The sequence below is a fragment of the Epinephelus fuscoguttatus genome, linkage group LG21, assembly GCF_011397635.1.
Source record: "Epinephelus fuscoguttatus linkage group LG21, E.fuscoguttatus.final_Chr_v1".
NCBI lineage: Eukaryota > Metazoa > Chordata > Actinopteri > Perciformes > Serranidae > Epinephelus > Epinephelus fuscoguttatus.
In genome coordinates this window covers 21,203,858-21,216,667 of record NC_064772.1, presented here as the reverse complement: position 1 = coordinate 21,216,667, position 12,810 = coordinate 21,203,858, and the positions used below count along the sequence as shown (strand labels likewise).

At 39.5% G+C, this 12,810-nt stretch overlaps 1 protein-coding gene across 2 annotated transcripts; it reads left to right on the top strand.

Moving 5' to 3' along the window:
- Positions 1-717: 717 nt before the first annotated feature.
- flt3 (fms related receptor tyrosine kinase 3) lies at positions 718-12,717 on the top strand. Of its 2 annotated transcripts, none has more exons than XM_049565218.1 (24): positions 718-792; positions 1,485-1,564; positions 2,428-2,579; positions 2,671-2,795; positions 2,914-3,025; positions 3,132-3,271; positions 3,491-3,657; positions 3,806-3,944; positions 4,057-4,234; positions 6,152-6,252; positions 6,355-6,463; positions 6,555-6,760; positions 6,852-6,964; positions 7,055-7,187; positions 8,660-8,764; positions 8,854-8,964; positions 9,098-9,254; positions 9,433-9,545; positions 9,683-9,804; positions 9,949-10,071; positions 10,175-10,286; positions 10,381-10,480; positions 11,518-11,623; positions 11,743-12,717. In XM_049565218.1, the coding sequence occupies exons 1-24, from the start codon at positions 765-767 to the stop codon at positions 11,956-11,958; spliced, it is 3,048 nt and encodes a 1,015-aa protein (XP_049421175.1). In that variant the 5' UTR covers positions 718-764; the 3' UTR covers positions 11,959-12,717. The 2 variants fall into 2 exon arrangements, with proteins under 2 accessions (XP_049421175.1, XP_049421174.1); XM_049565217.1 differs by having other exon boundaries at positions 1,482-1,564.
- The last annotated feature ends 93 nt before the right edge of the window (positions 12,718-12,810 follow it).

Here is a 12,810-nt window from a genome sequence, read left to right as displayed (position 1 = left end):
GAAAATGAATGCAACGCCCCAGTGCAAATATAACTAAAAAAAGAATTTATAAAAACAATTTAAAAAAAAAAAAAAAAAAAAAAAACAGTAAGCAATATTGCTCTTCAAAAAACACTGCAAAAACACACACACACAGGGCATTCCGCCTATTGCACACATCCCTCATATTGCACTCAGGCATATTTTTCACAGTCAAGCCTTTATGAATTCAGTAAATGCAGTCATTGTTTTTGGATAAAATCTGGTTTTTAACCTGTGTGTCCTTGATAGACAGGATTAGTAGTAGTAGTAGTGTTCATTTGAAAATTTAGAAATGCATTAAGATATTTTAGAGGCGAAATAATATTGGGCAAATAATGTAAAATCATGACAATTTTATTTTAAACATATATAAAACTTGTTGTAATCAGTTTTTGTCTTGGTTGCATCACAGATATTTTTCAAGAATAAAAACCAGTCAGCTTATAAAATATAAAAACTTAAAAAATGACTTTAAATACGACTTTATAACAATTTCATTATACATTATTGTATTTGTATTGTACTTTTGCCCCTATAATATTATTGCAATCCATTGCAATTGCATATAGTTTCATACTTCGGTTGCTTTTTTGCAAGTTTTTAATTCTTAAAATATTGCAGTCAGGCGTGGCTGTCAACGTCAGGACTTCCCCTGTTTAAAAGGTGCTCGCACACATCTTGCACATCAAAGTTTCGCTGCCTGACCCGGTAATGACTATGTGACAGACAGAAAGAAAGCATCAATGCGGGGCCAAAGAAATATGATTGCGGGTGAGTCAGACCACTTCAGGTCTCTGTTCTGTAGGATGATTTATTGGCAGCGTTGGCACAGTGCGATGGCTATGATTTAAGGATGTTTATTCATTCTCTTTACCAGCTGTTTATTACAACACCCCCCCCACTTCCCCCAAAAAATAATGGTAATATGATATCTTTCATGTTGCATATTTGGAGATACAATTACAAGAGAATCACTTGTCTACCTCAGAAATAAATGTTTAATAATTATTAATTATTTGGTTCAATGTCGACTTTCAGATTTGGTTCAATAATACAGTATGAGGAACCTTTTAGATCAAAGATGGCTAACTTGTGTAAAGAGCCTGACACTTTTATTGTTCATCATATAAAGTGAGCATGATGCTCTGTTGGAATAAAGAAGTACCAAAAATCATAGTATGTGCATGTCCCTGTAACAACCAAATGAGTGAATGAGTTGCCAGGTTGTAAGAAGTGTTTTTAAAATATAGGCTACAGTCTAAAAAAAATACAGTGTATCTACTTTACTGTGTAACCTATATAGTAAGCCACCAAAATGACATTAACTAAGCAATAAACTTATATTTATCACAATATAGTATTTTTTTCTTGTTTTTGTGATTACATTTCTCATGTATTTTTATTTCAAATCATTTTTAATAGCCTAAAAACATATACAAACATTTTCTGTCTTTCTGCAGCAGTCTTCCTGCTGTGTGCTGTCAAGCTTCACTGCTCTGATGGTGTGGCAGCGCAGAATCCGGCCTGTGTGCCCAGTCATGAGGTAAAAGCTGTTGGTAACCTGACTGTGTTTTAACTATAATATTCAAATTAATGACACATATACGTACCAGTCCCTCTGAGTTACTGTAATTTTCTGACACATTATTGAGTGCAGGGGAACTGTTGTCCTTTCATTAACTCCAGTAAATGTGAGCTGACAAATAGTGCATTTAAACAGCAGGTTTTACAGTTAATAATGTTGTTTAATTTTTGCTTTTTACAGTGCATTTGTCCAGCACGTATATTCCTGTCATTGCCAGTGTTTTCCATATGCAACCATATTAACTGACCAACCAAAGATACTTTGTCTTTGTACACAACATAGACTCACTTAGAAACAGAAAAACAAAACTACAGGACATCAAGAGGTTGTGAAACGCCAGAGAAGGAAATAGCACAAACTTTACTGAATTTGCTCATTTTATTTCTGCTCTTCGGTTTGAAGCCTGTGCCTCTATGTGTCATTTTAGTATAACCTTTAAATAGAGGACACCGGTGAAAGCAGACATGAGAGGTCTTATTTGTGACATGTAGAGGAAAAGCACAAGTGTAAAAAAAAATAATGCAATTAATGATGACTGAATTCCATTTAGCTGCTTCAGTTTCAGTGTCCTGGTATTCTTCATGTTATTTGTAACACTTGTGCTTTCGCCACTATTTATGTATCTAATCATACTCGGTCCTGCTGATGATTTCTAATTAAAATATAGACCTGAAATAGTTTTATGTATTGTTATATGCCTTGAAATAGTGGTTTAAAAGTCAGCTTTTTGTGTATGTGTTCTTGCAACATTTAAACAAATTGCCATTGGATCATAATGCTACTTAATGCAGGATAATTAAACAGTGACTTTTGTCTTTCAGGTGGCCTGTTTTGTGCCAGCTGACTATCTGAATGCGTCCGGTCCTGTAAGTGTCGAGGTGTGTGTTGGTCAGAAACTCATCATCTCCCTGGAGCACTTCTCTGAACACTCCGTCTGCAACTGGACCGGAGGAGCAGGCCAAGTACTGACAGTGTAAGTGAATGTGTGAGTGTGTGTGTGTATTTGGGTGTGTTTCCCCGTTATGCATATGATTAAACTGACCCTGTTTTTTAATCCTGACCAGAAATGTGAGTCACTCCATGATTCTACCAACGCTTTCTGAGAGATATTCAGGGGAGCACACGCTGAGCTGTGAAACTAGTGATGGAAACAGAACCTCAATGACTGTGTCTCTGCATGTTGTAACGAGTGAGTAACAGCTCTCTCATATCTCATCATCTCGCTACTACAATGCCCAGTCAGCACTCAACACAGCGAACACTGATGTTGGATGCCTTTAATAGTATGTTAATTTATTTTTTTTTAGAACGTCCCACAAAACCGAAGCTGACACTAGATAAAGTTGATGTCCCCCGTGTGTCCCCTTATGTCACATGCATGTCTGAGGGCTGCCCAAAGCCCACGCTGAAATGGTCTGGGTAAGATGCATTATTACATAAGTGTACATATTCAAAGTGTATTTAACTGATTAAAAAACATCTTATAATAGCATGATTTACTAAAACTTATCCTTCTTTTGGACAGGAACAAAAATGGGAAAGCTGTTTCTTCAAACGGCATAGGGACAGCGAGCGCAATATCCAGCAGTGACTATGTTGATAAAGAACTGATGTGCTGTGCTACTAATGCTGAAGGACAAGAATGCTCCCAGCTGTATGACTATGGTAATTAAATATTACAACAACTTCATTAAATGCATCCCATAAATGATTTAACCTTAACACATGGTTACAGTTGGAAGACAGTTTGCTCAGTATTTTTTACTTCAAGGCAGTTTACAGCCCAGATACTGTCTCTTATTAATCATGTCATAGTAAACAATTATGAAAGTACATTGAAAAAATGAATTGTTGTATGACTCGAGGCCTTGCTGTGTGTTTCAGACCTGGACAAAGAAAATGATACATTTTCTAATGTGACTGTGAGCCCTGGTCAGTCTGTACTTCTTCGCTGCCGAACACAGCAAAGGTGGCCGGAATTTGTGTGGGACAACGGTAACAAAACTATGAGCTACAAAACATTAGCATGCTCCTCTAAAGTCAAGAAAGAGGTACAGTAATTCACAGTGAGATTTTATTTTAATTTTCATGTGCACAAATTTGAATTGTTTGCCTTTATGTCAAAGACTGTGACACAAAACTTAAAGTACTACATTATTCTTTCCAAAGTCACAACAACTGCATATGCTTTTGTTCCAGATCTGCATAAAAGATGACAGACATGATCAAAGCTGGATGACTTATCTGTTCATCGATTCAGTTAGTGTGGACCACAGTGGCACGTATACCTGCAGGACTAAAAACCAAATGACAAAGTCTGTTTACATTCATGTCCAAGGTCAGTGTAACAAACTTTATTCTTTCTCTGTGTGTGTGTAGTAGTATCAGCTGTTACCAACAAAGGCCTCTTTCTAATGTTCAGTCTCGTTTTTACTCTTGTGTTGCCTCAGCTGAAGGTTACCTCTCTGTCCAGCTGGATGAGAGCAAGATCATGTCAGCTCAGGAGGCCTCCAGCTCCTGTTTGGAAGCCAGTGTCTCCTACCACCCTGTACTCCAGCACTGTTACTGGGAAGCTCCTGATAAAACTATGACTAAATGCGTCCGGGAAAGATGGGTGACAAAACACAGGTAGCTGCATGAAGCAATGTTCCTGGGGCTGAACTCCTAAAAATGTCGCAAAGTTTTTCGTAATTCCTCATGAGAACAGCTTAAATGTTTTGTACATGTCTACATGCGTATGGCCAGTATGGAAGCCCTGAAAAGCAAGTGAGGGGGAAAAATCTGGTTATCTGTTTTCTAAGTCTAATCTAAATTCAATGAAATCAGGTGAAAATGTTTTGGCCGCTTCTTTTTTCCATTCTGACCAGGATCATTTTTTTCTCCCGTGTTTGTCTTTTTTAATACTCATTTCAGCCACAAGGGGCTGAAGTGGGCCCCATGTTTTAAATAGGACTAAAAGCATCCATGTCTTCATCCAAGTGAATTTTAATTTCTGCATGTACCCTAAAACAAAAACACAAACAGCATTTTGTGTGGGTATGACTGGAAAGCTGAGACTATTCATGTGTGATGATGTTAGCCCCCACAGTGGTCATTCCACTATAGTGAGACCATTTTTTAAATGGACATCATGAAACTTAACAACCACAAACTAGAGACCTCTGGCATTCAGAAGATGTATGGCTGTCATAGGTAAACTGAAGATAAGGGGGTATTTTAGCAGTTTTCAGAGCAGAAGTGCTCACCATATGATTCAGGAAATAAGCAGTTCTTACAGAAATCTCCAAATGTCAAAAGTTTTAATACCAAATCACAGCATGGATTTTTCTGTGGTGTTCCTCGAGGTCTTGGCGTCTTAATGTGGGTTTTTCTGAGGGTTTTCTTTATCAATACATGTAGTGGTCAACAGATGCTTATATTTAACACCCAATCTGTGTAACAAATGGTGTTAACCCAAAAATAACTGCAACAGCTCATGAGCATGAACATGAGAATGGCCATCATATGCGCTCTAACCTTTTAAAGTTTGAAAAGGTGCCTAATAAAACACAGTGTTTACTACATATTCATTTTAATTTCTCCATGTGCTCTAAACACAAAGTGCAAATAGTTATGTAAAATTTCTGTTATGTCTTTTTTTGGGCTTGAAATGTATTTATTTAATGGAGAAAAAAAATGCTTCCACTCAGTTTGGCTTTATGCGTGCACCACTGGTTTCTGCCACAAGGTCAATCGTCATCATGCATCCTCATAGTAGATTTAGAGAAGGTTAAGATGTCCCAAATACATTATCTGTTTACTGCTCCAGAATTAATGGCACCCGTGACAAGAAAAACATCAAGCAAGTTTATAATACTCGTTACTAATCATCTGAGCATCAACCATAGTCCATTACTCGATCCATCTTTCAGGCCTTTTCACTTTATCCATAGCAAGAGTACTTTTGAACACTGTAGGTGGTTGATGTTAGGAGGTGGGATGTTTTCAGTATACGGTTAGTAGTTGTTTTTATCTGAAATGTCTATGACTCAAGCGAATTCTCATTGTCAAACAATCTGAATAATTTGAGAGGATATTTGTCATTAGAAAACTCTTCATTTGGAGCACAAAAGAATGGCGTGACAGTCATGTTACATAACTGCTAGCACACAATATATGTGCCTTATGTTCAGAGTGCATGGTGAAACAAAACCTCATCTAGAACAAGGGTTAGTGGCGCACCTCAGCCTCTTGTGGCCGAAATAAGTATTACAACAACAAACAATCACAAAAACGATCCTGACAAAGAAAAAAAAAATCAACTGCCGTAACTTTTTCCCCCACCTGTCTTCACAGATGAAAGAAAGCACATATAAAAATCCCTCTGGCAAACCTTTTTTCACCTGTTCTTAAGTCGTAAATAAAGGAGAGAAAACTAAGATCAGACTCAGAATATTTTTTCTTAATTGCTTCTCCGGGCCTCCGTAGCTTAGTGAACTAGCTTATTTGAAAATATAATGTGTTGACCACTGATGTATTGGTTTAGTAAGAATGTTGTCTCCTCAGGACTGTGAAGTTATGTGATGTGCTGAGATCGGGAGTTTACAAATTACACGTGGAGGCTGGAGGAAAAAACGAAACAAAGACTATGTCAGTGTGTGTTGTAGGTAAGAGAGATTTATGTTGTGCGTCTGTCGTTCATTTAATAAACTTACATTACAGTTATTATTCAAATTGTGCAAAGCTTATTGTCACTAACTTTATTACAGACACACCAAATATTTGGATTAACAATGACACGGATACCTTCAATGTTGAGATGGAAACACTCGTGCCAGCAAATTATAACTGGACGTCTTGTATTTGGACCACTGAAGGGTATACTCATTGTCTGAGCATTGTAGCCCTCATGTACACACGCACACACACTTCGATTCAGATTTCCTTAAGTCTGTGCTCTTTGTCTCAGCTGTGAAACAAACTCTTCCTGGGAGGAGATCCCAGAGTCCTCTCAAACAGACTCTGATGTCCTCTGTAAGAAGACAATCAAGAGCTCTGTGAGCAGAGATCGAGTGAATGGACACCGTTTAAGGTTTTGCCTGACAAACTCAGTTGGCTCCTGGTGCGGAACTCGAAACTTAATCTACTCCCAGCCTTCACTCCAGGCTGCCATTGGTAGTGAGATCAATTCGATATCAAAATCATGAAATTAATAAGTGTTTTTTGATGGCTGTCTTTTGAAACTGTTCCTTATCCCTGTTTATAGGTCCTCCAGATGACGACAACGGCAGCATGATGGTGCTGAAAGTGGGCAGTTTGATTCTGCTTCTGGCCTTAGCAGTAGTTAGCATTGCGCTCTTGTACTTTGTTAAAAAGAAGGTATGTATTACATATCGACACATATACATACACACACAAACACACACACACAAGGACATGATGCCAACCCCTCCTCTGTGTTTCCAATAGAAACCCCAGTATCAGCCCCAGCTTCAGATGCTCCAGATGGTTGGACCCAACGACAACGATTACATCTACTTAAACTTCAAGAACTTTGAGTACGACCAGAAATGGGAGTTTCCGAGGGAGAACCTGGAACTGGGTATGAGATAAACCACGCTTTAACATGATAGCAGAAACACTCCATCATAAGCACTGTAAAAAGAAGAATTTGTGAGTGTAAAATCCCACTTAGTACAAAAATATGCGCTGCTAAATTTACCTAAAATATTAAAAGTAGTGTACAACTGCGGTTTCCAAAGTAGGGGTTGGGCCCCCTTGCACATGTCAGATGTTTGCCTAGAGGGCTTTCTGACAGAAACCCAGCAACCCAAACAACTATAATCTTTCTTATCATAACCAAAGATTTCCTTTTGTGGCAAAAAGCCTTCAATGAAGACTTTTCCTAGTAGCGCCCCCTCCGAGGTTAAGCAGATGGCAATAAAAGGGATTGTAAGATGCTTATCAGTGGAGGAAAGAATCAATCAAACACAGGACTTTCACCCAGGAGACTAGGGTTTGAGTCCCACCTGAAACCAATATTTACATTGAATTGGGTGGTTATCAGTCATTAAATGGACTGATAATGTTTTTTAACCTACCAGTGGTGAAGCATGCCTCTGCTGAACCATATCTATAGCTGTTTTCTCATTTGAACTCTTGACAATGTTTGGAGAATCAGGTCTAGGCAGTGTCCAAGGTTCCTGCACAACAGGATTGTCTGTGACAGAAGTGTTCTCACCTACCGGAAATACTTTATTTGGTTTAAAGTGAGGGGCGGTGCCTGGGTAGAGAGCGCAGGAGGCAGGACATGACAGGGATTGCACCGCTGTCACATAGCCAGTTCATGGTTTGGTCATAAACAACACACTCTCTTGCCATTCCTTGAATTTATCTGACAATTTTTAGCAATTTGCCCTTACCGACAGAAATTCCCAAATCTCATCGTCTCTCTTGTTGAAGTTTTTGTCGCCATCTTCGTCTAAATGACCCCTCTATTTCACACTTGGATGTTTGTCCTCTCCTAGTTTTGTGTGAGTCACATTATAGAAATGTCATCAATATGCCAAATTGCTCGCTAAGAATTCTTCGCACAGTTACCTGCTCTCTTCACACATGGGCTCAGTCAGCCTTTTTGCAGGGGAGCTGGGCAGAGTAAAGTCCATTTAACATCCATTCCAACTGATTCGGACATTTACATTCTCACATACAGCCTCTCTGGATTATATGAAAAATTTCAGGTGTGAAAGGGGCTTATGAAGCTTATAACTACAGATAACAGCCATTTAATGGACTGATAACATCCCGATTGGGTGCTTGAATAGTTCTGTAAATGAAAACATCTGAGAAGTTTAGAGGGGAAATCACTCCTTGGTCGAACAACTCATATCTGACAACTGACAAGGGGCCCCAACTGGACACCTTTTTTTGTTTGTTTGTTTGTTTGTTTGTTTTTTGAGGAGCCACAAGCTAAAGAATTGAGATGCCAGTTTAATCTTTAACTAACTAGGAAATTACAGCTTGAGTAAATGTGCTTAGTTTAGTACTTACTTAGTGTCTCTGTGTCCTCCTCAGGTCAAGAACTGGGCTCTGGGGCTTTTGGCATGGTGGTTCAGGCTACAGCTTATGGCATCAACAAGCCTGGAGTCTCACAGCAGGTGGCCGTCAAGATGCTTAAAGGTCAGTGTTTCATATATTTATTCTTCAAGCAAAATACAAAATGTAAATGAAGGTCATATCAGCAGCTTATTTGATGTCTGATGCTGCAGAGAAACACGAGACAGTGGAGAAGGAGGCTTTGATGTCGGAGCTTAAGATGCTGACTCACATCGGTCACCATGCCAACATTGTTAACCTGCTCGGGGCCTGCACAGAGTCAGGTACAGTTCCCACTGCTATGAGCACAACATATTTGTATATACTCATTGCATCTGATTTCATCTCAAGTAGGTGGATGGCTAGTGCCATGACTTCAGATACCACTCCCAATTATTATTTGCTTTCCCCACACAGGACCCATATACCTGATCTTCCAGTACTGCTGTTATGGAGATCTACTGAACTACCTGAAGACAAACAGGGAGCACTACCACAAGTCTGTGACCGATGCTTTCAACAAGGACCGTTTCAGCAGCATTTACCACAACCTGCAGCCAAGGAAAAGCTCCAGGTGGGAATAATATGAAACACAGGATGGAAAGAACATTATTAGGGATAGTTTGGCAGTGAGGGCAACAAAGGCAAAATCAAACATTAGATTCTACAGAAGTACAGGAATATTTGCTCAACGACTGTGTTGGAAGTTTAACATTTCAGTAACAATCATGGTCTTGTTTGTGTTTTCACAGTGAGCTCAACCAAGCAGTGGACAATTACGTGCCCATGCACAGCTCTACCACCAGAGGGCAGGAGGACATCGCCCTCCTCACCATCAACTCTGGTGACATGGACAGCTTTGAAGGTAAGAAAGTCCCACCTGACGTCAGAACATGCATGTTGTCAAACAGATACACTAATATATTATCACAGTTGTCTGAGCGTGGGGTGACAGATCTCTCAAAGCCATGCTGATCCCCACTGATCCAACTTCATCTGCAGACCCAGTGATCTATGAGGACCCAGACGATCAGACAGAGGACCTGCAAACCCTGACCTTTGATGACCTGCTCAACTTTGCCTATCAAGTGGCCAGAGGCATGGAGTTCCTGTCCTCCAAGAATGTAAGAGACAAAGGGCCACACTGCGGAAATCCTTTACACTGACATCTGTCAAGCCCAAGTGTCAAACTGCAGTCACAGACGTTGTGGTTTATGTGTGGTCTGAGTGAAGTAAACATCCTGATGATAGGATCTGCCTGTCTGCAGTGTATCCATCGAGACCTGGCTGCTCGAAACGTGTTAGTGACAAAGGGCAGACTGGTGAAGATTGGTGACTTCGGACTGGCCCGGGACATCGACAACGACTCCAACTATGTTGTGAGAGGAAATGTATGTCAGATGATATTTTAAATTTACAACATTCATCGGCTGCTAAGTTCTGTCTGGATTCTCATCACCTCTTATTCAATATGTGCATGACTTGGCTTTGCAGGTGCGTTTGCCAGTAAAGTGGATGGCACCAGAGAGTACCTTTCAGGGCATCTACACCATGAAGAGTGACGTCTGGGCTTATGGCATCCTGCTGTGGGAGATCTTTTCACTTGGTACTCTTTGCAAGCACGCTTTATGAGCAGCACATTTTCAAAAAAACACAAAATCATCAATGATTAACACCACCTCTGTCTGTGTAACTCTCAGGTGTTACTCCGTACCCGGGCATGAAGGTGGATCACACTTTCTATTCAATGATTGAGAGAGGATTCAAGATGGAGTGTCCATACTACGCCAATGAGTCTGTGTAGGTGTCTTCTGTCTGATTTAAAACCAGATCAACACTGTCGTGATAAAGTTAATATTTTAATCATTTGCTCAATAATTACAATGAATAGTAGCAGTAAAAACTGTATGAGACAGTATAAATGTGCATGCAGATATAGATTTTTGAATGCATGGCAACATCTTCAGTCAGTGATCGAAAGTAATTAAGTCCATCAAGAACTGTAGTTTAGTAAAATTTTGAGGTACTAGTTACTTTTCATATGACAAAAATGCCCAAAAAAAAAAAAAAAAAATTCCACCTATGCACCCTCTAAAAAATAGTCCACTGGTTCAACTTAAAAAAACTAAGGTAACAATTTACATGTATCTTTTTAAGTAGATCCAACTCTGGCATTACTGAAAACTAAACTCAATTAGTTCAGTACAACCAACATGATTTGCTTGAGCTCAGTCTCACTCCAAAGTCATCGAAATCCTGCGCTTGGGCAGTGACTTGCGGCGACAGGAACTAATGAAACAAGACATCCTTTAACATCAGCATGATTGCTGTTATAGTTCAAAGGTGCCTGGCGGCATCCGGGGGAAACGTGGTGGGACAAGGACGAAAGTTAAGGTGGTGAAGGAGGGTGGTGGATGGGTCGAACAAACACCAACTTTCACCTGTGAGATAGGTGTTCGCATCCTGTAAGATTCTAAACCCTGTTCTTTTTTCCTAAACCTAACCACATGCTTTTGCTGCCTAAACCTAAGCATGTGTGTTTGTTGTTGAAGGGGAAAAAACCCCATCTATTTGCGGTGTTGCACCAATGTAGCACGTTTATTTCTAAAGAGACTGTGTAGATGTTACATTTCCTGTGAAAACAGAAGTGTATTTTGAAAGAAGACAATGCATGTAACAGGCAGAGCTTGACATGGTGTCCAAGAAAGTCAATAACCAACACACCTAGGATACTTTACACGTCTCTTGTAGACGTGGAAAGTCCATGACCAAAAATAACTGAGAATCCAAACACAGGACAGTATCTCACCACTTTCCTCCATGTCTCTCTTCTCCAGGTATGAGATCATGTGTAAGTGCTGGGCTCTGAATCCCTCCAGCCGGCCGTCTTTCTCCAAGCTGGTGTCCTTTATGTGTGACCAGCTTACAGACAGAGAGGAGAAGGTAGGTCTGTAGGAGGTGAAACTATTCTATCTAAAGCAAAGTTTTATCTTTTTCACCTCCACAGCCTGACAGACATGTAAATATATATCTAATCTACGAGTATATCCTTCCTCTTTCAGCTCTACCATAACATGCTCGACCAGACATCCAGCGACTACCAGAACACAGCAGCTGTTTTGGACATTTCCGCCCTGACAAAACAGAGCGAGAACAAGACGCAGTCAGCCAACAATTACTGTCAAACTCACGCCACAGAGGAAAGCGAGGCAGAGGTGTCCGACTCAGACGCCGCAGCAGCTGAGGAGAAGCTTGTGAAGCCATCTGATACAGAGTGATCACTGAATGCCAATGTTCGAATCATTTTATCTATATTTTTATTTAAGATATTTCTTACAGCAGTAATCTCAAGAGTAACAATAGGATGCACTTGCTTTATATTTTTATCAGGACATTATGACAAAACAAGGTTTTTATTATGTATATGGGATTTTAATGGACTATATTCTTACTATGAAAATGTGGTCTGAGTGTAAATACAGTCTTTTTGTTTTATATTCTTATTTTGTGCAGCTAGGTAGACGAAGATTTCTGCACACTTACATCTACACTGCATGTAAGTGTGCAGAAATCTTTGTCTACCAGTTTGGACTTATTGGTGTTTCCAGCATCTTGCCAAGACCAAGCCGGGTGGAGCTGTGGTTGTTCTGCACCATCTATATTGTGCAGCTAAAAATTAAAACAGGTTCATAAATCTATCCCAAATATTCTCAGGACTATAGACATGTAATATATGGAGTTGTAATATGTTTTCTGGATTAAGCCTGTAGCAACTGATAAAATTCTGGTTTAAGATTTTATCACATACATATCATGTATCACATATATTGTTATGCAGTTGAATTTGACGGTACTTTTGATGTTGTTGTCTCTTACATTATGTCGGCAGCTATTACATGCAAATTAAACCCAGTTTTTAAACTATTTTGAAATATTGTAGCATATTTTGTATCAGTTGTCTTTGTTTGTGTTTGTTTAAGCATTTTACCTGCAATAAAATGTACTTTACAAGTTGAATAAAAAATTGGTGATCACAATGTAGGTGAGCTTCATGTGTCTAATCTGCCAACAGTTCAACCGAACAGGGGATGTTTGCCTATCCTATTGTTTTATTTGAGTAACTTCCAACT

Bases quoted from the DNA above. Each gene is read 5' to 3' on its own strand.
- flt3 (XM_049565217.1), top strand. From the start codon at position 765: ATGCGGGGCCAAAGAAATATGATTGCGG. The intron at 6,253-6,354 runs GTAAGAGAGATT...ACTTTATTACAG, and splicing joins TATGTCAGTGTGTGTTGTAG to ACACACCAAATATTTGGATT. The intron at 6,965-7,054 runs GTATGTATTACA...TGTTTCCAATAG, and splicing joins TGTACTTTGTTAAAAAGAAG to AAACCCCAGTATCAGCCCCA.